This window comes from Mesitornis unicolor, unplaced genomic scaffold (assembly GCF_000695765.1).
Source record: "Mesitornis unicolor isolate BGI_N332 unplaced genomic scaffold, ASM69576v1 scaffold30791, whole genome shotgun sequence".
Classification (NCBI taxonomy): domain Eukaryota; kingdom Metazoa; phylum Chordata; class Aves; order Mesitornithiformes; family Mesitornithidae; genus Mesitornis; species Mesitornis unicolor.
Genome location: NW_010163861.1, coordinates 8,138 through 34,292, shown reverse-complemented (window position 1 = coordinate 34,292; position 26,155 = coordinate 8,138). Strand labels below are relative to the sequence as shown.

The 26,155-nt window shown below is 35.2% G+C and overlaps 1 protein-coding gene across 1 annotated transcript in view; it reads left to right on the top strand.

Moving 5' to 3' along the window:
* Positions 1-25,578, top strand: part of AHR (aryl hydrocarbon receptor) — a 46,130-nt gene extending 20,552 nt beyond the window's left edge. The window contains exons 2-10 of the mRNA XM_010194110.1: positions 9,474-9,589; positions 11,899-11,988; positions 13,758-13,881; positions 15,227-15,357; positions 16,281-16,483; positions 18,001-18,110; positions 19,061-19,202; positions 20,009-21,281; positions 25,008-25,578. Of these exons, the coding sequence (XP_010192412.1) occupies positions 9,557-9,589; positions 11,899-11,988; positions 13,758-13,881; positions 15,227-15,357; positions 16,281-16,483; positions 18,001-18,110; positions 19,061-19,202; positions 20,009-21,281; positions 25,008-25,163 (2,262 nt within the window). The 5' untranslated portion in view covers positions 9,474-9,556 and the 3' untranslated portion in view covers positions 25,164-25,578. The remainder of the gene's footprint in view (positions 1-9,473; positions 9,590-11,898; positions 11,989-13,757; positions 13,882-15,226; positions 15,358-16,280; positions 16,484-18,000; positions 18,111-19,060; positions 19,203-20,008; positions 21,282-25,007) is intronic.
* The last annotated feature ends 577 nt before the right edge of the window (positions 25,579-26,155 follow it).

Sequence of the window (26,155 nt, the reverse complement as noted above, 5' to 3'; positions counted from 1 at the left end):
AGTGTAGCCTTGCCATAGACCTGGAAACCAAGTAGCACTGGTCTGAGCTCACAGACGTGTCAGTTTTGAAAGGGCAAGAAACAGACTTCCTTATGCCAAAAATAGCTTTTGTGCTAAATTATTTAAGTGCAGTATTTGATCACAGATAAATGGAAAATAATATTTTGCACTTTGGACCTTTTTTTTGTATGGTGAGGGAAACCCGAGGTCATTTTAAAATTAGATGGATTTTATTAGGTGAATCTGAAGTACCACACGTTCAAAAACCACAGTACTTGGCATTGAGAAAAATGATGTGTCCTGCTTTTATTCCTCATGTATGTTGGTTATATATTGATTGCAATGAAGAGAATATTTTAGTCTCCTGCAGCAGTTGAAGTGATGTGTACCACTTCAGTGCTTTTCTATTGTTGAGCGTAAAATATGTATGAAGACATGTCTGAAGTGTAAGTACAGTGGGCCCTTGGGAAGTTCTGGAGCTGTACCTTGAGTAATTTCAGTCCAATGCTGACAAAATATTTGCTAGTTTACTTTTGGTTTGTAAGTCTGTTTTCATCCATAATCTGTGAAATGTTCAAGGATGGTTCTTAATAGAACCTTAACAGTGGAAAGTCTCTATCTTGATTATACCAAAAGTATAAATGGTTCTCTTGAGTCTAGCAAACAAATATGGCTTTATTTTAGTAGTTACTTTGATGCAGCACCTAAAGGTTTCAGATAGTTTCTATTAAAACCTTCTGTATGGGGGCACTTTTAACCCTCAAAATAATCTAATTTTGGAGATGAAAATTTCCCTTTTCTGTTGTCTTTATAGCATAAGCATTTCGGGGCAAATCCTACATTTTTTCTTCCCTCAAAGAAAATTTCTTGTTACCTCATTCTCACAGCTGGGTAGACTTGTGCTCTCTCTGCTGTATCTGATTCTATAGCTGATGAGTTTGCATTTTACTTGGTTTAAATTTATGTTAAACTAGAAAGTATCTGATGACTGGAAGTTGAGGACCACATGTGCTGAGCTTGCTTTATGTTCAGTGCAGGTCTGTGGAACTGAGGTGCACTGGTTTGAGTCACTGGTACAAAATCTGCATTGCAAACAAGATGCACACCTGGAAATCCTTGATTTCTAGAGATTCGCAGGGGATCTGTATCTGTACAGCAATTATGTTACTGACTCTCAAAAGCCCAGGACATTTCCAGAATGACCATTTACTTTTTTACCCTTATTCTCATCTCCTTTCTTAATCAGTGAAAGTGTTTTTTTCAGGTTTTTTTCCTCCCATCTCTTATTAAAACTAGTTCTAGTAAAAGTGATATTCCCCCTCAGTTTTTTTTCTCTTCCTTCACCAATATTTCTTTGAAGGTATTCATGGTGGTATGGTTTATCTTTTTATGATATCTGCTTCATGATGTGTTCCATCTCTTGACCCATGAATAATTTCTTTGAGGCCAAATGAAGAAATACTTGTCTCTCATAGCTCATAGGTTCTTTCAATTGCTTTTCCTAAATACGTAGTCATGTTTTGTGTCTCAACATTAGCTGAAAATATGCTCGTGAATCAAAGCACCATGTCCTCTGAGGTTACAGGTTTGTTGTTACTGATTTTTTAACCTTTGTTTGGCTTTTGTTATGGAAATAATAAAAATACAAGCAGTTCCTGCGTATGTTTTATTGGTATTTTTCTGCTTTAAAAGTAAAATATATTCTTTGAAAGCAATTCCACTCTTGCCATAATTTGGCACATTCAGTCATTCATATGCTTAAGAGGAAAAAGGTATCCTTTGTTATTAGTTACTCCCAAGTGTACCATTTCACCCACAACTTGCTTAAGTTTACAAAATCTGGTTATTCACCTTCCATGACTAGTTTTGTAAATAGTTTTCTGCATATATGGCTCCATACTGTGTCAGAATAGTGATGTATTTTTTTACATTGGTATTTCCATGCTAATTGAAAATACACATCCATCCTTCTACAGTTTACTGTAATTTACAAGCAATATTGTAAATCATAATACAGTTTACAAGAAAGACTGCCCTTAAATTGTTTCCTCTTCAAATATTTAAGAAATAAAAATGCTGATGCGTATCACAACTTTCGGCTTTAATTGTTAATAGATTGCAGAATACTTGGAGGCGAAGATACTGGAATTGAAAATAAAAATGTGGAGCTTTTTAATATTAAAATCTTGTCAATATTAAAAGGATGTGTCAAAAATCTGATTATGTGGAAACTGTGAATGCATCACAGCAAGAGCCAGCTGACCAAATACATGACAACATTTTGTGAAATTTTTGGAATAATTATAAATTTAATTGACTGTTATCAGAATTTCTGTGAACAAGGATGAATTGTGTACTCTACATTGCCTTTTTTGTTTGCTTGTTTTAGTGCTTCGGTGTAAATACTTTCTGAGCCGATAATAGGATATAAATAAACAATATAAGACTACCTCAAAAAATACTCAGAATTCATTAAATAAGGGATAGGAAATGCAAAACCTAAGTATGCAAGATATGATGAAAACTTTTCCCCTCATCTGTAGTGTGTTCTACTTGTACATGCAGCCTACACAGAAATCTATCTTGTCTCTTTATGTAACATCACAAAAACATTAGAGATATAAGTATGATAATTCTGAATTGTGTTTTCTTTTGTGGTTCAAAGTACAGAGAAATCCTTAGCAAGTTAGCATAAACTCTGTATTTCATTAGTAGAACTACATAGTAGAAGTTTGTCTATGTAAAAAGTATGCAATCAATACATATTTTATCTTTCTAAAAAAAGATTGCATTTTTATCATGTTTCTTTTATAAACTTTTCCATTTGCAGTCTCAGAGATAGTGGATGAAATTTTTTTCATATGATAAGTAATCAAGATAGCTACTGTTGCATATAGATGGATGGATATATGTATTTCTCCCAGTTAAAATGAATCTTTTGCAAGCATGAACAGTTTACTGTATGTGCATGATTTAGACAAGAGTTTTAATATTAAGCTCAGTTTCCTTGTCTTGTTTTGGCTGGTGAACTTTGTGTTGGAGGTTACCATGTGTTGCTGAAGTGAGTAAAGCCACCACCCACCTCATGAGTACAGTTGTTTTTTAAAGTAATCTCAAACAGACTAGTTGAATTTTTAATTCTACTGAAAAGGTTATGAAACAGTCTAACTTGGCTCTGACTGCAAACTTTGACCTGTTTGGCCAAGTTGTGGGAACTGTGCCAAAACTTGATATAAAACAGTTCTGGGAAGCTCTTTAAGATTAAATTCCAGGACTGCATGACTGATGCACTAACGATATAGTTGTGATATTAGGCAAGTGTTACTTCAATACAGTTTTAGGCTTGAACAGATCACTCAACTAAAAGTAAAAATTATCTCCAGCCTGTTTTAAGTCATTTGTTACGCCTTAAGATTTTAAAAGGCCTAGTTAAAATTTATCTTCTTGATATTTCTTTCTCTGCACCTCCCTGCCGTGAGCTACCCTGGCTCCTCAAAAACATTTTGCTTTGCTTTTTTGGGGAAGAAAAGGTAGGAAAGAGAAAATGTTCTAACTGCAGAGTATCATCATGTGGTTTCCATGGAACTTTTCAGCCAGCAATTACTGAATCGGTTTGTATTCAGTACTATTATAACATGTGGCTGGTGCAGGTAAATTTTGAGATGGAAAGTCTGTTTAACCATAGATTTGTCTCTCGTTATTAAATGAGTGAAATCCAGTGTGGGAATGCTCAGTTTTGGCTGAGAATAGTCTCTTCAGCCTCCAGGTCTGAGAATCAGCAAATATGGCATATTTTCTCCATTAATGTTAGAAAAATTCTTTATTCACTCAACACATAAAAAAAAAATCTTTATTTTGTTTATTTTGTTCTTTCAGATACTTTAGAAAATGCACTTTTTCCCAAATGAAGTAGTTCCTTGATTTGAGGAGAACAGGATAATAGAGTATTTCCAATGTTCTGATATACACTGCTAGGGATCCTTATCTGTTGTTCTGTGGCCAGAGGAACAAATATTCCTTAAGACAGTAGTCGTGTGCAGGTTATTTTTATGGTGTTTACTGATACTCCTTTTGACTGTTGGTCCAAATGTCATAGGTGTGTCACTTCGTTCATGGAAAGGGGAATTGGGCAAAGATTATTTTTTAATACCTCTCTGTATTACTTTAAGAAGTTTAACTGCTAATATTATTTTCTTAATGTAATAGTAAACAAGTATTTGTATATTAAATCAGGCTTCTATATGAGCATCCATCAGCAAGTTGGCTAGATAGCTCCTGACATAAGCATTATGCTGAATTGTCTTCATCTCCAGTTTCTTTATTAACTTTGAGTGCAGGTAGTGCCCTCTTGAGAATGTCAATAGAGTGTATTTGCACTTGCTCTGTGACAATTTTGTGATTCTCTGGTGTGGTAACGTCTGGTAAACAGAGTAAGGAATTATCGTTTATGGGATTTACTGCTGAAGGTGCTCTGGTAAGTACAGGTGGCTGCATGGTCATTGACTTTGCAGGTTGAACTGGATGAAGTAGTGGAGATGAGACTTCAAAGCAGCTGGCTCCCAAGTGAGGAAATGATGAGAAAGGTTCTTGCTGAGAGCAGGAGTGATGGCCTGGAAGGAAGAGAACACCAGTTGTTTTGGGTTGCACCTGGGGGGAGTATATCTGCCAAATAAAAACCCTGGAGATCAAGTGTTTGAAGGCAAGAGGCTTTTTTTCACCCTTGTCTAGGGCCTCTCTTAGAGGACAGCATGGAGATTAAATGAAATAGTGGCTAGACTCTTTATTTTTCTTTAAAAATAATTTTCCTTATATTCTTTGCTATGCTTCTGTTGTTAGGGGTTAAGATTATTTCATTACCTAAAATCTGTTAATTTGTTGATTGATGCTCACAGTTGTGAGTAGTTCAGGGACCTGGTTTGAAGAGAGGAAGAATCTGTCTAATATTGCAGGAAATGCATTTTAAAAGGCTGATTAGGACCTAGATGTGGTGTTATTCCTACAGCTCCAGCAGCTGCAAAGCATACTGATTTTCTGCATCATAATAGACTAATTTCTGAGTATCTCAACAAATAGTTTATGAAATTCATCTATCGTGTACTATCCGTTCAGTCAGCAGACTGCTTGTAACTCATGAAGTCTGGGATTTATCCCAAAGCACTTTTTCATACTGAATGTTATTCTGGTGAAGGAAGGAAGACTGCTTAATAGCTGCTGTCCTTAGATATTGAAAATAATTTTTCAATTAATACCTACATGGGTTTAAAATGAAAGATGGTTTTTGGCAGTAGTTAGAGCTCATATGCTTGAATTCTGTTACAGACCTGAAGAAGTAGTTCTATGTCAGATTTTTTTTTTCCAGACATATTATACAGATGTATGTGTGTATATGTATATGTATACATATATACATCTCTGTACAAATCTCTCATCACCTGAATGTAATAGTTAAAAATAGAGATAAGGAGCTGGTAAAGACCAGTGTAACCATTGTTATTTAATTTGTTTTTGTAGATATGATGCCAAACTGACTATATTTTACACTTGTTGGTTTGGGTGCTAAAGAATTTCACAACTGTGAAACAAATGCACCAGAAACTATAATGCTGTTCTGTGTCTAGAAAATCTATTAAAGGTCACTCTCTAGTTTTGTTGTCATTGGGATTTAGCTTTTACTTCAAATCAGGAAAGTCTGGGCAATGGAAATGATGTTTGTTGCTGGACGTAAGATTAAGTGACAATCATTAACCTACTTGGAAAGCATGTGCTTACAATCCAGCTCTTTTGCTATAAAAAGTATAGCAGAAAATATTCTTTTTCCTTTTTTTTTTTACAGGTATAAACAACTGTGCTTTACCTTTTTTAACTTCAGTGGGAAATTCTGAGTATTAATTTGATTATGTCTTTTGGAGTATGTATAGAGTTGGGCTTTTTTCCCATTTACTCTATGGGAGTATTTATATTTTAATTTCCTGTGACTGAAAATTGAGAAGGGATAGGCTGATGCGTTGTACTTAATTCAGAGATTCAGAGATTATAAAGCAATGAACTATTGGGTTTATTTTGTCTGATGACATGAGTGACAGTCTATGAGAAGTAGCAGAATATAGGGCTGATTTTAAACTAGGTGATGTTGACTGTAATATTACCTTTGGATGAATTACCCTTTTTAGCTTTAGTTTTCCTTATCATCATCTGTTACTGTAGCTCTAGCTGGTATTTCCGAGGCCGCAGCATTGCAACTAAGACTTTTTGGAATTACTTCTTCACAAGATGACCCTCCCATACTGTAAGGCCAGCATTTGTTGGGATCTGGTCAGCCTCAATTTGACTATATTGAGCCAGATGTTGCAAGTTTGCATCCAGGTAGCTGGGGCTGCTTGGTCTTAGGGACCTCTGTTGTCCCTGTTACTCTCATTGTATTTTGATCAACGTAAAATTTTACTAGTGATATTTTTTTAATGTTTGCTTGAAGAGTACTGACAAGGAAGTTTAATCACATGGGGCTGGTAAGTACCATACCTTAGTTATATTAGCATTGTAAACTTTGCATCTTACATTTATAATTCCTTTAGTAAAGTTTTTACTTGGTTTGAATACTGATTTTGATTTTTATTTTAAATACTACCTTCTTTTAAATACTTATTATTCAAAGTTCTGTTTCTTCCATTCCACTGTCTTGTTTCCCATGTAAGAAATTAAGCTGTTTTTAAAGTCTTGACTAAAATTTATTAAGTCTTGTTGATCTAAAATATCCGTGTTCAGTCACTTCTGTATAGCTCTGTTGGACTAAAAGGACTTTCATAGTGAAATGTGAGTATCTCACTTGTTATTCTCAGAAGTATTAAATAGAAATATTTGGTTATCTTTCCTGGGTTTTTTTCTACATTATTATTTATATTTTTATCACTTCTACCTAACAAGAAACCAATCTTGTTGTCATGATTATGTGCTTCTGGCTGATTTGATTTTTGTGAAATTGACTTTTTCAAGTACCAGCTAAACAAAATTGAGGGGTTTTTTAATAATTGGAATTTAGTTCTTATGAAATTAATGGAAGACCACACCTACCTAAGCAATATCTGCACTTCAGTTTTTATGCCCTTTTATTGAGAAGAGGGATGATAAAAATGTTCCATTCTATACCTGGAACAGTTAACCTTTTTCCAACTTAGTCTTTCAAAGTTTGTAGGTGTTTTAGAGCTGTCACTTAGTGATGCATCTCCAAAGCCTCAGAATATGAAGTCCCCTGTAGTGTGATCTCTTCACCCTACCGATGAGTGTTGAGGGAAAAACTCCAGTTATTGAGTGGCTTGTAGCAGGCACTAGCAAGCCTCTGATTTATCTGTCAGACCAAAGTAAATTTGGTGGGGTTTTTTTTTCAGTAGTTATGCACACTCAATTATGTATATAGCTGTAACTTCTACTGTATCTTCCATTTTTTTTTCAACCCAGATTGTCAGCAATTTTCTATCTGTCTCAGTTTACAACAGCTTGACTTCATCCATGTTCTGATTTCTGCAAAAGTTGTAGGTTCCAGTTCAGCAAAATATGTATGTATACGTATGCTTTGAAAGTTAGGGGCAATATAGCCGTACCAGTGTGTAGGCTGTATTTTTCAGAATGGCAGGCATGATTACATATCTTTACTTGCAATTTCCAAAGCTGAATGTGGGCTTTCTCTATAATCGTACAATCTAAATTAAAAGGATAATAAGTTTCCCTCTACTGCCAGTGGACTTCAGTGGGTTTTAGTGTATGTTCTAGATATCCTTTTAAAATAATGCTTAGGGAAAAATATTGCTACATTTTCCACTCACTTGAGTTTAAAATTAATTTGCAGTTGCAACTCTGTGTGGCCTATTAGAGGACTTTTTGTCTGTCTGGTTGGAAGAAGAGCATTAAGGTTCTAATTTCAAAGCAAACCCTCAGATAAATTCCTGACTGATTAATCAGTTAATATCTTTTTAGAACATGTTTTTCCTCTGCGGTGCCTTTGAGGGGTATTTTAATGAAAACTGTCTGGCTTGAAAGTTGTTAGCTGCGGTGATAACTTAAAAAAAAAAACCAAAAACAAAAAAAAAACAAACCAACAACAGCAACAAAACCACGAAAACCTGAAAGGCATAATTTATCTTTCAGTTAATATACTTAGTGTAAAATATCAGTTAACCTAGTTGAAAAGTTAATGAACAAGAGTTCTCTAGGATTCTTGACTAAATTTCTGAGCAGCTGAAAAATGAAGGTTTTCAGGAGGTTGGAAAATAATTTGGAATTTAGGATGAATATCTCATTGTTATGAGAGAAACTGTTGGTATTTTACAGAAGTGCAGTTGCTTTTATAAATTTCCCTTGCTTTGCTCAGAAATTTTGGGTTTGGGAAGGAGGCTTAACTTTTATGGTAAAGTTTTAAGGTACAATTAAGTAATTCTAAGCTGTTTAGACACTACAGACCCATTCAAACTTATTTCAGATTTGGCGATTTTTTTTTTTCTTTTTAGAGCTGTGTGGAAAGTAGATAAATTCTGAGTTAAGGACATGTATTGGGTCTGGCTGAGATGTGTGTTATCAACACCTTTCTAGCTACAAATACAAAGCACTATGTGGGCTGCTCTGGGGAAAATTAACTCTGTCTCAGCCAGACCTAATACAGGAAAATCTTTGACAGTTTAGTTTTACTTGACAGCATCCTGTTTATTAGAAGACACAGTGCAGAGATTAGGTGGTATGTCTTTCAGGTACTTTGTAGCAGCTTGTTCTGATCCTTTATTCCTTACTCATTGAGTAATATTTTTCTTTCAGTTGGATATATTTGTGACCTGAATAATGATGATTCATGGTTACAGTATTTTATCTAAAATTGGAAAGTCTGATAATTGTTTAAATGGTTAAAATTTAACAATGGCAGAAAAAAATAAAAGCCTTTTTTGTTTGAAATACCTTTCTTTAATTTGCTTTCATTGATGTTCAATATGCATTTAGGGTTCCTGTGTCCTTCCCTCCTTTCTCTGAAGGGACCTTTAGGTCTCGAGCCAGGTATATATCTGAAATACCATAGTTTGATGTCTGAAATTAGATGAGATAAGAATTAGGGTAAGTGTCATACCATAAAGCAGAGTTCTTACCAGGTTATAGGAGGTTGTTGTATGAAAACGAACATGTCCTTTGCTAATAAAAGTGACAAACTAAAAATGAGTCTTAAGGAAGATGGAGAAAAAAAAAGGAATAAAATAATGATAATATTTCAATACTACTGATTCTGTTGTGAAAGTATTGTTTAGAAAGGAGATGAATGACAAATTTGTGGATTCTCTTTAAAGCTAGGGGAAAAGTCTGACATTAAAACAGATCTTTTATTAGATTGACTTTATAAGCAATTTAAATGTAATTATTTCTTACAGAAAATTACATGTCATCAAATAAATTTCTAGTAAGTCCTTCAAATACCACTTAACCTTTTTCTTTCTTTTTTCTAGTTGCATTGAAATCTTCTAACTCTACAAGACCAGAAAGAAATGGCATTCAGGAAAACTGTAGAACAGCTAAACATGGAGAAGGAATGCAGATCCTGGAAGGAGAACTCCTGCTGCAGGTATGTTTTGCAGTGCATATATTATACAAATATTTACACTGGGGGGGGGGGGGGAATATCTCCTTCCCTTATGCCTAAGCTCAGAAGTCTTTTATGTCACATAGGTTTCCATAAATTACAACTGATTATTAACATTGTTTAGATTTGTTTTTATTCATTGATCAGATGTTTTTTGTTTCCTAACACACGGAAAATTGTCTTTAATTTCCAACATAGAAACTATCTTACTCATTTAATATATTGTGGAAGTAGAGATCAAATACATAGCTTAGTTTTAAGGAAGGCACATCTATAGCGCCTTTAAAATTGTTTAAATTATTTCAGTCTTATTAGATACATAGTTTAGTACATTCTAAGCAAGTTTATATGAAGTGCAAGTCAGATAACAACCTCTAAGAAATTTTTGAAACTTCCTAGTTCTCAGCAGTAATGAACAGTTTTGTAATTGTCTTTGTATTAGGAATATTGAGAGTTTTTTTGCAGAAACATGAATATTATCTCCAATGCTCCAGAATAATAAACTCACCGAAAAATTTCATTGTGCCTTTAAAGATAATGATTTTAGAATGGCATTTTGACAAAACCTCCTTCAGAACTGATCTCTCACTTATTGCTATATCCTAGACACCTGCATGTTTTAAGGAACTTCCAGTAAATTGTTGCATTAGATTTTTGGGCAAACAACTTGCATTTTACAGAATTTTTGGCTTACAGAAGGCATCTGATTTTTGCAATAACAATTCTGTTTCAAGATGAGCCACTGCAAAACATGATTGAATTCCAGGTACAGGAGTGAGCTGTACACAGCTTTGTATGAAACAGAGCAGAATAACAAATTTTAACATGTGGGCCAGAATTAGATACTGTGCAGCTTGCAGACTTTTTACATCAACCACTTGAGGTGAAATGCCCTGCAGAATAGGTCAGCAGAGGACACAAGCACCTGCCATTGCAGCATTCTGCTCCCTTAGAATTTCTGTGAACTTAATCAAAACCAAGGATTCTATGTAACTACTCAAGATTTCTTGAATTGGCTATGCTGTTGAATTTCAGATTATTCTTAATTTTTTCTTAGCTCATACTGTATCCAGGTAAATTTTATTAAATTTATGTAAGGAGTTTTTATAGAGCTCACAACTGTTCATAATAGATTTCGAAATGTCTACACATTAAAAAGGAGTGGTTCATGGCATTTAAGAACCAGTCATTTAATCGGATATTTAACTTGACTTAATTAGACCAAATAGTAAAAGAACAAGAAATAGTAAAACCATACCTCTGCAACGTATGGAAAAGTAACGGTGGTGCTTACGATAGTATGAGGCTATGGGAGTTAATGTTTGTGAAAGAATAATGCTAGTTTATAATAAAAATATATGAAGTTATTACAGTAATATATGGGATATCCTTCACTTACTTTACATTTTTTTATGTTACAATAACTTTGCATAATAATTTTTTTTAAATGTATTTTAGGTGTGCTGGACAAATTTGACTTTGAATGCAGCTGAGGAAATTAAGTGGCACAATATACTTAATCCAGTCCCTTGAGACAGCCTTTTGTTAAAACTTGACTGAAATCCGTAGCAGTAAATCAACACCTTTCAGATGAGCTGCCAAGTCACAAATGTACTGTTTGCTATCACAACAATTGCAATGAACCATATTGATTGGGAGTTCAGATAAATGCCCTTTGTGTGACTTTGAGCAAGGAGCCGCTCAGTCTGCTGCTTCACAGGGGGAAATATCTTCAAAAACATTGTTTACTTGCAACAGTCTGCTTGTGCAGAGGTTTTCTATTTTTAATTAAGCTATAAAATGGTTTTTTTAGACTATATAGAGGATTTGGATTGCTTGAATTCCTGTCCACTTAGGCCCGTCTGCACTATGAATAGACCAGATTTTGGGAATTGGTTTGTGACACAACTCCTGTTTGTGCTGTGGGCAACTGGGTATACCATGGTCTGAGCCATGCAATCACTGTGAACTATGGTTGATGTTAGATAAACCTATACTTCATTCATCTGTCTCTCATCTACAATCAAGAGTAATTAAAAATTATCAACAGGCTTTGGCTTCTCCCCTGAATTTTCCAAAAGAACTTCTTTTTTCATTAGATGCAGTTTTCTTCATTGTTCCACTTATACTGTAGAGATGCAGTGAAGAATCTTTTTGTTTATGCTGTTAGATAATGATATGTTTTTGCATGCTTCTCATTTTATTGGGAGACTAGGATATAGGTAGGCTTACAGCCACAGTAACTGGAATTTTGTCTCTGAAGCTGACGCATTCATGTGTTTCCTCCCTAGGCATTAAATGGTTTTGTATTAGTTGTTACAGCCGATGCTCTGGTCTTTTACGTCTCTTCCACTATCCAAGACTACTTGGGGTTCCAACAAGTAAGTTTATTTTTTTCTCTATTTTTTTTTTGCAGAGATTTTGCTTAATTTCAGAGGGCATCAGTGTTCATATTTAGGGTCTGATAGTTTGTGAAATAAGAATCTGTTAGGTACTTTGGGTTAGATTATTTTGAAACTATATAGCTTTTCTACCAGCTGACGTAGCTGAAATGGAACCTCAGGCCAAGCACAGCAGGTATGCAATTTCCAAATTTGAGTTAGGCAAGATAGGAAATTTTCACACTTAATTAGTCTTTACTGGAACAACTGTTTGAAATTTATACTGTGGTGTTACCCAGTTTATGATGGTGGATGAGACATAATTCAATGGGAAGGTAATTATTTTAATAGAAACCTTTCATACAAAATTAACTCCATGTGCCTTGAAGTTTTAAGTATCAACTGAGTGATTTTTCATATTTTTAGAATTTTAGTGTTGTCTCACTCATATTTATTTATTTAATTATTTCAAAACAAGCATTTGTTATTTACAATCTATGGTGCAGATCATGTATGACTAACTTCCTTGAGCTTGCAAGGAAGGTACCAAACTAGTAAAGACCAAGACTCAGCTGGCACACATTGCCTTTCTTAGAGAACTCCTGGGATTAGTTTATGTTAAGATGAGAAAAGCTTAGTTATAGTTATAAATTTATATATTTGGGTACTGGATGATAGATTCAGTTGCTGTCTAAAAATAGGGAGAAACTTTGCTTGGTCTGCATTTTTAGCTAACTCATAAGAGAATTTGGAATGTTTGCATTAAAAAAAAATAATCCACACAAAACATTATTATTCCTTGGGTTACAGGTTTTTTTCAGTGCTGGGGAAGGAAGAAAAAAGCTTGGAAAAAAAAATGGCATAAAATTTATGTAGTAATGCCAATAAATCAAGTGCATGAAGTGAAGTCTTAAAAGTTACAAAAATTAGCACTTCTGGCAATTTATTCTGGAAAATACTGATTCTTTTATAAAATTCATCAAAGCAAAATTTGAGCTAGCCTTCTGCTTTTGCCAGCTCATCTTAATTTCTTTAGATCTATATTTTATTTAAATATTTTCTGTTTATATAATGGTTGGGTTTTCATGCAGAGAACAGGGAATTTAACTCCTCTCAGTTGACTGATACTTTTCTTGACTATTTTGAGTGTTGGGTTTTTTTTCTTCTTAATTTCTTTCAACACTGATCCTGGCTGTTGTAGCTTTGCTGTTAAGATTGCATTCCTCGCCATGCAACTGGTGGTGATATGAAAGCTTAATAATTACAGATTTTAATGCATCCTTAAGAAGTGACAAAGCTTTCAGGCAAACAAAACTGATGTTCTTGATCTACCTCTTACTTTAGGAAGTTTTTTGATTCAGGTCTTCGGCTTCTTTTCTGTTCCTGTAGCATCTATAATGGGTCAGGTCAAAGTACCAGTATGTAAAATTTAATTATTTAAACAAAAGCTAAGCATAACAATTCCAGGCTTGCTTAAATAAAAGCAGGTAAAATAATACTTGACATAATGGTGTTTTTTTTCCCTAAGGTAATACTTTTTTATTATTGTTTCTCATGTTTGTAATCATGATTGTGACAGACTTCTCTGTTCTGCTAAAAATGGTTTTGTGAAGCTTTCCCACATGCATGCAAATGTATGCTTTTATCCCCGAGCAAAATTGATTTTGCTGTGTCCGTAGCCGTGTTGTCAACCAGACGACTTGTATCATATTGTCATATTGAGTTTCTTATTCTCATTGTTTCCCACCTTTTTCCTTTTTTGTACGCAGTCTGATATTATACACCAGAGCGTATTTGAATTGATTCACACAGAAGACAGACCTGAGTTTCAACGACAGCTACATTGGGCATTAAATCCTGCGCAGTCTGCAGACTCTGGACCAGGTGTACAAGGTGAGGATGCAGCCAACTTATCTGTTTGACTTATCAGTTGCTTGCTGTTTTTTTAAAAAAAATTTTCTTAAAAAAAAAATAGATTATTTTACATGGCCAAAGAAAGGAATAACATCTTTTAAACTTATTTGAATTTTATGGGTATATTTAGCCAACTATGGGAATTACCGTTTTTTTCCCCACTTTAAATAGGCACTGCTATTCATAGCACAGCACCATTAAAACAGTAATTTTGCTTTAAATTGGAAGGCTTTAATTTGGAGCATAGATGACTGAATGATCAGTAGTCCTGTGATAAATTGCAAAGCAGGTAATTCTGCCTTGGTTTATGTTGCAAACAGGGCAGTGAGAAGAGGACAGTTTCTTTTGGTGACATGAGAAACAAGGAAGTTTTATTTTTCTGTGTTTGCCCTCAATTATATGGCTTGTCTTTAATCACTGTTTGAATAAGAAAGTGATTTCTCTAAAGTAATGACCTCTCTTTTACATGTGCTACTCCTGGATACAGATCATGACACCAAATTTATTAGCTTAAGAAGGTCAGCAGACAATTGAGTACTACAGCTTATTTAAACTCTTCAAGCTAGTAGATCCAATCCATGACTAAGAATGTCATAGTTACAGTGTTACTATTTGGAATAGCAGGTTCCTGGTCATGGAAGAATTTTACTCATCACTGTTACACGCAGTTTGCCACGTAGACCAGTACTTCTCTTGGGAGTAAAAAGGTAAAAGGGGTAAAAGATTAAATAGATGAGCCTTTAATTGCATCAGATTGTTGTGTGTTATTGACTGATGCTTAAGTGACCTGCTATTTTGAGAAACACGTTACTTACATATTGGAACAGGGATGTGTTGATACAGACACTTACGTGTAATACGGGAAGCATATGCCTGCCTGGTGATAATGACAAATCTGTTGAGACATCTGTAATGCTCCATTTTGCACAACAGTTGTTTAAATATGTAGGCAAAGATACATGTTACTATAAGTAAAAAAAAAAACAAAAAAAACACAAAAAAAAATCAAAAAAACCCAAACAAAACAAAACCAAAAACAACCACAAAAACCCAACCAAGCCAAACAACAAACTTAAAAATAAAATACAAATTACATGCAGTTTTCAAATACCATAGCCTTTGAGACAAGATCCCATCAGAAGAACAGATACTCAACCACAATGCTATAATGAGTGCAGGTCCTGAGGATGTTTCCAGTTTTCATTGTTCTTGCTCAGGTCATGACCTAACGCTTTGTTTATGAGACGGAAGGTGATTTGTTATAAGATAGACTTCACTAGGTGTTCTTCTAAAAATAATCCTTATAAATAATCTTTTCCTGTAGGAGATAATGGCTTTTCACAGCCAGCAACCTATTATGACCCAGACCAACTTCCTCCAGAGAATTCTTCCTTTATGGAAAGGAATTTCATCTGCAGGTTGCGATGCCTCCTAGATAATTCTTCTGGGTTCTTGGTGAGTATGGAGTTATGTAAAAACTTCTAGACATGCTTGCAAGTTAGAAATCTGCATTATCCCTACAATATATACAGCAACTTACTTTATTTGTTAAGTCTCTGTAGGTATGTGAGCTGCTTGAACCAGTATGTTTCAGTTAGTGACACTAAATGACAAGTAAAGATTGTATTGCTGGGTTCCCCTTCAGCATGTTGTTACAACCAGGTGCAAGTTCCCTCATTTCTCATGGCTCAGTTTCCTCTGTGAATTATAAATAAGCATCTGCTTTTGTAAAGTACTGTGTGATTTATGGATAAAAAGCATTACAAAGATTATTTTCATAGAATACCAGGTTAGAAGGGACCACAAGGATCATATAGTCTGTTGAGTACTTTGAAATGCACTAAGTTACAATAGCTAACAGAACTATGATTTTTCCCTTATGTGGGAATGTCTGTGCTTGCTCTTTTTAATACACTTTTTATTTGTCAATACTGTAGATTTTAAAAGAAATAATATGGGTTTATCAGCCTCTAAGTGACTTCTTACAAAAAGAATTGCCTATAAAAGATTTTGAATTGTACACATTTACATACTTTATATTAATGACTGACAGAAATGCAAGATAGTCGTGTTACTTGTATGTATGCATAATGTTATACTAGAAGATACAGTTAGCATTTGCTACTATATGGGGTTTTTTGACAAAACAACCTTCCCATTAGTTCTTTTTCTAGTGAGTTTGTTAGTAGACTTCTAAATGACATGTTCATGGGTACAACAACTTCTGTACTTGTTAGCTAGCTTTCGTGTACGCCATGCTACAAAGCTTAAATCTACTGGATCTTAAATTAAAAAAAAGGATGTTTCACATTGTAACAGAAATATCTGACTCTTAAATATCTCCCAACATAAACCAGTTACTTTTTCCTCATCCTAAGGCTATGAATTTTCAAGGACGATTAAAGTTTCTCCACGGACAAAACAAGAAAGGGAAGGATGGTGCTACTTTGTCTCCACAGCTCGCTCTGTTTGCTGTAGCAACTCCACTGCAGCCACCATCTATCCTTGAGATACGAACCAAAAACTTCATCTTCAGAACTAAACACAAACTGGATTTCACACCTACTGGCTGTGATGCAAAGTATGTGTAAATTTTTCTGCATAATGCTATAATCATTTGCTGATGAGATAGGTTTCAAGTATGTATTTGAAACCTAAAACTGGTTAGTGTTTCAGTCGATACTGATGGTTGTTCAAAAACAGTTAGGATTTTTCTTTTCAGCCCTGCTAGTAAGAGAAATGGGATTGTTACAGTGTACTTCCTTGAAAGGGCGTATTGCTTTCTGACTCTCAGTCATTAAAAAAAACCAACCGAAAAAGCTCCAAAACCCCCAAACCCAAAACAGTACAAAAAACCCCAAAAGACAGGATACTAATGAATTAGGGAAGAACAAAAGTTTAGTGTTTAAATCAGTTTGAAATATGGTATTAAAACTGATAGAACAAGTGGTTCATTTCGTTCTACATGCTTAGTTTCTCCTTCAGTTCAAATAGAGATAAAACATAATGGAAATGTTATTTAATTCAAAATAAACAAATAAAGTCTTTTTTTATAGCATAACTTTCACCAGTTTCCAAAATATTCTTTTTCCTGCATAAAAACTGGAAACACTATTGCATTACTAGATCAACATAACATAACTATTCATCAATATGGCAAGAAGCCCATTAAGATATTTCTTTATTTAAAGAAAAGCCTCTGACCACCTTCCTTCCTTCTCTCCTCCCTCCTGTTTTTGACTGATAATGCTTTCAGCATGCAGTCTCGTTTTCAGTTGAATCTCTAATATGGATTTCCATGCCTACTTATGGAGTAATGTAGTGTCTGAACCTGTCTATTGATAAACCAAAATGTTTTTACTTGGGTTCTATAAAACTTGGGTTCTTTGTTCAAATCCTGTTTCAGTCTCTTTTTGACTATTTAATCCTATCATTTATCTCACAGCACTCACTGTTAAGTTCTTAATCTACCTGACCCTCTAGTAACATACTCTAATTTTAGCTACCAGGATCAAACATGACTCTATTGTCAGTACTCTTCTGAGGCATTTCTTAGCTTAAATGCAAACACAGGAGTCCCAAACCACTCAATAGTAAAAATAATGTAGTTCTGAGATACATCTTGGTTTGAATTTTAAACTACTAAAAATACTAATTTAGGCAAGATGTTTTAGGTAACTTTAGTTAAGTGCCTAATTAATTCTACATGCAAGCACCTATAGGTAAATGCTATGAAATAGGGCTAAGCAGTGTCTTTCATTGCAACAAATAGGAGCTGTGTGCTGTGAGTATATTCAGAAGTATGGAATTAAGAGTCCAGCTGAACTGTAGACATACTCTTTTTATTTTTTTAATGATTGAATAATTTTGTGAACACATTCGTGGTCACTGAAAGCAACTTGGGGGACTAGTAAAAATTTTATGATTTTTAACTGTATTTTTTGTTAGAACTGTTGTGCTTCTGCATACAGTTGATATTGCAACAAAATGTAGCTAGTGTTTGCATCTGAAAGCTTCTAGCCATAATTAACTTGCTTGGCATTTGTTCTGGGTGTTGGTTCATCAGCAGTGTTGCAATTTTTTGTTTTTACCTTCCAGAGGAAAGATTGTCCTTGGATATACTGAAGCAGAGCTGTGTATGAGAGGAACAGGATACCAGTTCATTCATGCAGCTGATATGCTTTATTGTGCTGAAAATCACGTCCGAAGTAAGCTTCATTCCCTAAGAAAGGCTGAAAAATCAAAGCATGGATTATATTCGTACTGAAAAAATACTATTAAGTACTCTTTAAAAGAAAAAAGTGGTTGTGAACAAAAGGAACACTATTCATTTCATGTATTATTTCCCTCCCTATAAAAACTTATACTGGATGAAGAAATGTTTAATATTCGTATCTAGACCTTTCCAGTTTCTGTCACATCTTGCTCTTCTCACTTCCTTTTCTGCTCAACCCAACTTATGCTATTCAACAACTTCCTTTGGGCAAAGGGACTATTTCAAAGATTTAGCAATTTCTGATGCTAAAATTAAAAAAAAAAAAAAAGTCTTTTAGCCAAGATTATTTTTGCTTAGGATTCTTAAACTTTACTAGTATTTTTTATTTATTTTTTTTCTGTCTAGAAATGCAGTGTTTTCGACATTGTACAACGAAAATACAGTATGCGTTACTAAGCATTACTAGTGAGGTGATAGTGGGAGTGAAAAATTATGGATTTTGACGTACCTTTGCATTAACCAGTCAAAATGTGAAATAATTGGATTCAGAGCTGAAGTGTTTTCTAATTTCTTATGTAATAGCCACTTTTTCGATGTAAAAGAGACTTGGGCTTTTGTCATTTACATGTTCTAGTATTTATTAATTCCTGTCATTGCATAAATAATGGATGAAACTCCATATAAGATGTTGCCAATCTGTGGAGGGTATCTTACAATTGCTTGCAGTTTTGGCTTTTATTTTACTAGTAAATTAAAGCAGGCATCTTAAGGTGATCAATCATCCTGTTTGACTAGGAATGTATTAGTGCTGCACAGAAATGGGTGATTGAGGACATGAGATTTGTAAAATTGCTCTACAAATGGGATTACTTTCATGACATGTCAGGTTTTCCTATTTTTCTTCACTGGACAGTAAACGGTGTGCTTATTCTTTAACTCTAGTGATGAAGACAGGTGAGAGTGGAATGACTGTATTTAGGCTTCTAACCAAAGAAAATCGTTGGGCCTGGCTACAGGCAAATGCACGTCTTGTCTACAAAAATGGAAGACCAGATTACATCATTGCAACGCAAAGACCTCTTACGTAAGTCTTCATCGCATAAGGCAGTGTACTTTAAAAACTGAACACTTTTGAAATGGTTTATATTCAGAAATTAATTCCTTATTTTTAAATAAACCCCCTTTAAAACCTGAACTCGAAAAGGAAAACAGCTTTCAATTTGCTAACAAACATTGAAAAGAATTCTGATATTTCAGTTCTTACAGTGTCCTTTATGTGTAAAACTTAAAGACATCTAGTTTTCATGTAAAGAATAAGAGCAGCAGTACAAGCACCAAGTTATTCTATCCAGTCTATTTTTAATTCATTATTCCCATAAGCAAAAATTAAGAAATTCAACTGCAGTTTTGTAGAAGAAACAACAGGTAACATAAAAATATTAAGTCTTTATGGTGCTCAAATATATTCTGCATAATATGGAATTCAGCATTATTGTTCAAGTTAAATAATTGTTGCTAGAGAGTCTGTAAAATAGAGAAAAAGAGAAATCACTGTTGAAGTATTCGTTTACTTGCTATGCCAAGAAAAACATAATGCGTGGAACAAAGCACACTTATTTTCATTTCAGCTCATAATGCACAGAAAAGGGTGTATGTTATCTAGATTTAATTACAAATGTAATATGTAAAGGTGGTATTACAGTCATAAGCTCCTTATTTCATAATCTGCCTCTTGGTTTAACTCAGCCAAGTTGAGCTGGAATAGCTAGGAATTTGAAAAATTCCTACAAATAGAATAGTTCAGGTTTTTTTATTAATTCCAGGGTATAAAAAGATTTCAGTAACTGTTTAGTACTGCATTATTATGCTATATATCTGATTTATTTTCAGAGATGAAGAAGGGGCAGAACATCTACGGAAACGTAACATGAAGTTGCCCTTCATGTTTGCCACTGGTGAGGCTGTGTTATATGAGGTGTCTTTTCCTATGTCGAGCCTGATGGATCCCTCTCAGTTGAAGAATAAAAGCACGACGGGAAAAGGAGCCAAAGCAGTGCAACACAGTGATTCTGTGGATCCAAATTCTCTCCTAGGTGTCATGTTAAGGCAAGATGAGTCTGTGTATCTCTGCCCTCCTGCGTCACATAAACTTTCCTTTGAGCGAAACTTCTTTGCAGACAGCAGGGATGAACTGAGCAGTGTTGGCAGCAGTGGCTGGACAGATAATCTCCGACCTGCTGGAAATCACAGCGTTCTCAAACGGGAGCTAATGGAGTGTTCCCAGGATAGTAATCTTAGTAACCTTCCACTTCCTGATGACAGCGCAGCACTCTTTCAAGATAACAAAAACAGTGATTTGTACAGCATCATGAAAAATCTGGGCATTGACTTTGAAGATCTAAAGTGTATACAGCAGGATGAGGAGTTTTTTAAAACTGAATTATCTGGTGTGGATGATATTGAGGACATCGACATAACTGAGGAAATCCTGACTTATGTTCAGGATTCCTTAAATAAGCCTGACTACTTGTATTCAGGCTCTAATCAGCAGCAACCCCTGGTCCAGAAAGAAGGTTGCTTGGTACAGCAAGAGTTAGATCCGCATCAACTTCATCAGCACCAGAAACAGCTCTTGGAGCAACAGCAACAGCAGCAGCAGCTCTGTCATAAGATGAAACATATGCAAGTCAATGGGATGTTCACAAATTGGAGCTCTGGCGCCAGCATGCCTCTTAGCTGCTCGCAGCAGCAGCCCCAGCAATATGTATTCCCTGGCGTGCATGCTACTACATCCGAGTTCTCTTACAAATCAGAAGTAAACACCCCCCCTTACGTGTGTAGGCAAGAGTTTATTCCTTACAAGCAACCCACAGCAATGATGCCACAGCTTTCAAATTTTTCTCAAATGGATTTCCCTGTAGCGGGTTTTGACAGGTCAGCCTACTCTGCTTCTTCCAACTTGGAGGATTTTCTCAACTGTTTGCAGCAAGTACCTGAAAATCGTGAGTGCGGGATAAACTCTGAGTCGGTCATGCTAACTCCTCAAACATGCTATGCAGGTGCTGTGTCTATGTACCAGTGCACGCAGGAAGCACAGCCCAGCAGGGTGGAGCAAATGCAGTATGATCCTACGATGGCAAGTCAGCAAACCTTGTTGAACAAGGTAAGGTAAACAGCACTGTTACATTGTATTGCATTTTGAATTGTGCTTTTTATTGTTTTGGGTGGCTACCAGGATGCAGTTTGTCGTAATTGAGTCTCTGAGTTTGAAACTGATGTGTTAGCAGCATGTGAATGTCCTTGCTTTATTTGTTCATTAGATTGGAGAGAGTTGCATTTGGTCCAGTTTTTGTCTAAATGTATTCATATCCTGGTAGCGCTCTCTGGCAGTATTAAAGCAAGAGGGAGTGGACTGGTCTGTTGTACCTACCAGGAATTTTCCTAGCAGGAGCAAAGGAAAAACAGATTGGTCAAAAGCTTGGCATTTGCCCCTATACCTCTTTTTTTAGAGGAGTGGAATGATGTCAGTAATACTGTCTGGCACATTCATTTTCATGAAATATGTTGTAAGGATCCAGAAAAAAAATTTTGTTTTTAAAATTAGTGTTATCTAGCTACTCACACTTTGATGATTTTTAGGATTGCTTAAAGTATCAGTTTATAATATCACATAAATAGCATAGAACACTATGAACTATTGAATTCTACACATGATGACACTGCAAAAATATTTTTGCATATTGCTATAAGTGAAAGTCACCTCGTTCCTGATGCTGCTGTCTAAATCATCTGCTGAAGACAAAAGAGCAGGAAAAAAATTATATTCTCAGTAGATTAGGTGGACCCTCTTCACATTGTACTGAGGAGAATGCACAATAAAAGCTGTAGAAGAGAGGAACCTTGCTGTAGCACAGACTACGGTTTTAAGCACAATTCTTCATAGGTAAAATTAACATAGAAATTTTAAAAAAAATCAATTACCAAGGCCGTTCCTGATTCTGAATAACCTTTCTTGAAGCACTTTAAATTGTACCATTTATTTCTGTTAATGCTGCTCAAGTACAGAGCCACAATTCTTTTTTTTTTTTTTTGTTACCTCAGTGAGTTAATATTCTAAAGGACTGATCCTACAAATGCTTATGCACATGCATAAGCATTTACAGAATTAAAGTATTAATTGGCATTTAACCTGCACAAGACAGAGGTGAGGAATGCAAGTAGAACATGCCAAATTTTTCAGTATGCAAGATACAAGACATATCCTTTTTAAAACTGTTTCACTGGTAGAAAAATTATAATTGCAGAATTACAGAAATTCAGCTAAAATATAGGACAGTTCAGTTTTAGGATGAATAGCTTCTGCCTCCATGCCCAAGGGCTGAAATAGCATGAAGTGACTTTGACAAACTGCAGTGCACAAGCTTGCACAGTGCTTGACTGAATGTTGCCTAGCTGTGGTCAGTGTTATTAGTCCCTCATAGTGCTTGATAACAGAGTTGTAAAGCAGTTCTAGGGCCATCCAAGTTTGTCCCTGTAATGGTATAAATTGCTCTTCTCACAAAAGCTGTACTAATGTGGAACGTCAGTTTTGAACAGCCAGCGTGTATAAGCTATTCTGTTTCTTTCGTTTTAGTTGTTGGTTTCAAATACATTTATTTTGTAGATTATTTTGTTGTTATGCTGCCTTAATTGTTTTTGTTACACCTCCTTTTTGTTATTTTCTTGCTTGCTTTTTCTTCTCATCTATCTGTAAAAAGTTTAATGACCAAGACAGTAACTCTGAATGCAATAAATGAATACATCTCATACTTCATATTTACTAGAATGCTGTGCTGCAATAATAATATTGCATTTAGTTTGTTCATTGTAAAAAAAATGAACATAAGCCACTTTGAGAAAAGTTATTATTACTTAAGTTGTTCAGAGGCAAATTCAGCCCCTCTTGCTGTGGTCTACCGGTGCTGTGTGGATCTGGATAGCATTGCATGAGCAGAAGCCTAGTGCAGAACTGGTGTCACCCTTGTGCACCTTAGCTCCTGTTTACCTCTGAAGAGAACTGCTGACCATTTATCCAAATGAGTTTAAAAGTAGAGCATGCTTCTTGATAAGGAAGGATTATTACCCCAACTCTTTTGTAAAGGAGTGATTGTAGGTAGCTGTTATCTATCTCCAAGTACTTGTGGGTCCAAAACTTATGCATGCCAACTGAGCACAGTGAGTGGTGGGAAAAGACTGTTCTTTTCTAAACCAAATAGCATTGACTTTTGCAGCCCATACTGCTATATACTGGTCACATGGAAAAAACCCATCTCTTGTATCAGACTGTACTCAATTTTGACCTCTGGTCACATCTGCCAATTAACATTTTTATAGATTGACGGCAAAGTAAGGCTCGATGTAAACCAAATTTTTTATGCTGAGAAATGTTTCAATGTAGAAACATTTTTTTACCTAGAAATGTCATTGTTCCAGAGAAAGGTAGCCATATATTTATATGTGCTAATATTACAGAGATTGTATTTAGTCTTGTATCAGAGGAGTTAAGGACTTTAATATACGTGAACTAACTAGTAGGTCAGAAGTATAGCTACTGCACTTGAAGTAATCTTGTAAAATATCACCTGTGCCAAAGCCATGGTGACAAATAATATACATTTCTTTATTGTAAATAGGGAGAATGTATCACTGCTTATGATAATAAAACCTAAGGTTTGATTTTGTGGCTAATTGGTAACGTTAGTAAGGATGCAACTAAGCAAATAGGATACTGCTGTCTGAGCCTACGTTCGCACAGCCAAACCAAAGTAGGGCAGTCTCTGTGGCTGGATTTAGCACGCTGACATCCCTATCAGTGGTTGGAATCTGGAGAGCAGACAAGACGTTGCTACGCAAGTCACGTTTGCTGTCCTTTCCTCAGCCTTCTAACGCCCATCGATTTCTGTGTGAAAAGAGTAAGGGATTAGAAAGCCAGAAGGGTCTGTTGTGGTCATCTGCCTTGATCTTGTAATTGCAGTAGGATCACAGCCAATGTAGTCTAAAAACAATTTAGGTGATGGAGAAGGGCAGAAAGGTTTTTAGATAGTTTGATTGCTTGTTTAAGGTTGGTATTCCTTTATTAAACTGGAGAAACCTTGGTAATTACTAGATTCTGTGTTGAGAACTTTCTTGGAAATGTTAATGAATGTGCTCAAAAATGGATCGTTTTGTAGATTGTGACTTTTGCATAGCATGATAGGAAATGTTACATCAGATGATTAAAACAATCATATAAACAATTAATTCAGGACTGATGAAAGCCATTCATTGCTCTTGGTACTGTCAATATGGGGGATTGGACTAGATGATCTTTTGAGGTCCCTTCCAATCCGTAATGTTCTGTGATTCTGTGATTCTGTCAATATGAAAACCATGTATCAAAAAAGCCCACCCTGTGACAGCTCAGCCTGTAGATTAGATGCAGTACCCTTCAGCTTATGCCTAGGGCTGCGTGCGCGTTACTGGAAGAGCTGTAAAGTCTGGACCCCATTGCAGATATGAAAATATGTAAATAGATTGCTTTTAAAATGCAACAGCTGGATGTGAAAATTTGGAGTGCTCAGTCAGACTATACTTCCTAAAAAGGGAAACTATTATGCCTTAGGTAATAGTGATGTTTCTTTACTTAGCCAGAAGTAGAACTCCCACTGACTTCAACACGGGTAAGTTTCATTTATGATCCAGACTCATTTTGAATGCAAATTAACTTATTATTCATAATTTTTAAAAAGTTTTAAAGCTATTCATCTTAAGAAAATTTCATCCAATCTGTGTCTTTAGGAGGACTTTTAAAAACTTACAAATAAATCAGTTTTCCATACTAACCATTTGTATTGTCTTTTTTCCTTGCCAGTTCCAGAACAGTTTCAGTGGAGGAAATGTAAATGAAGCATATCCCTCTCAGTTAGATGTGATCAGTAATACACAGACTGTCACCCATCTTCAGCCTCTTCATCACCCGACAGAACCCAGATCCTTCTCAGATTTGGCATCTAGTGGATTTATGTGATTCAGGTCTAGAGCTCCATCTGTGATTTTTGTCTGGGAATCGGGCTACTCTGAGAAAAAGCTTGCTAAGTCTATCTTTGAGCATCAGACATTGACAGCTAAATTGTCAACTTAATTGTTTTAAGAATACAAGGTTGGTTGCACTATATACTGGTGGATATGTAATCCAAGACCTGACTTCTTAGAGTGAAAGGTGGAATTAAAACTTCTGACTAAAAGTATGCATGTTCTGTTTTCCATTAGATGGACTGTGTCATTGCAGTATGGATTACATATGTACTACAGACTATGTTATGCTATACAACATAAGATAAGGCAAATGGTTTTGTTGTTTAGAATAATAATTGGGCACTTTACAACTAGTGTCAATGGCACAAGGAAGATGATTTCACATGTGGATTATTTCCAGACTTTATTTTTTAAAAACTATTAAGAAGTTATGAATTCATGAGAATCAAAAGCACTTAATTTTAATGCATACTAAGCTCTTTAATCACTTATTTTATATTTAAATCCTTTTGTTTTAAGTCTCCATTTCTAGCACTTTAATAGAAGGCTTAATACAAGGATATGATATGCAACTTCAGGTTTTCTATGAAACAAACCCCTTGCATTCCTCCTTTTCTTGTCAACCTTAAGTGCCTCACAATTTAGCTACCTTGTTTCCGATGGGAGCTTATTTTAGGTAAACTCACTATAAATGTCATCCGTATTATGTGAATTTTGTCTAACATTTACAGTGCTACTGGCTGTATCTTTTTTCCCCTCTAAAGATAATTTGTTTAGAGAATAACTTAATTCTCTATGTGGATTTGTCACACTATTATCAGGAGTTACTAATGTTCTGAATTTAGTTCAGCTAAACAGGTTTGGTTTATTCTATACTGCTTTTCTGCTTTCTTCAGGAAATACAGGGTATATTAAAACAGATTTTGCTGAGGGGAAGGAACGGATCCTCAGGATTAGTTTTAGATTATTAATGCTGAAAAACAT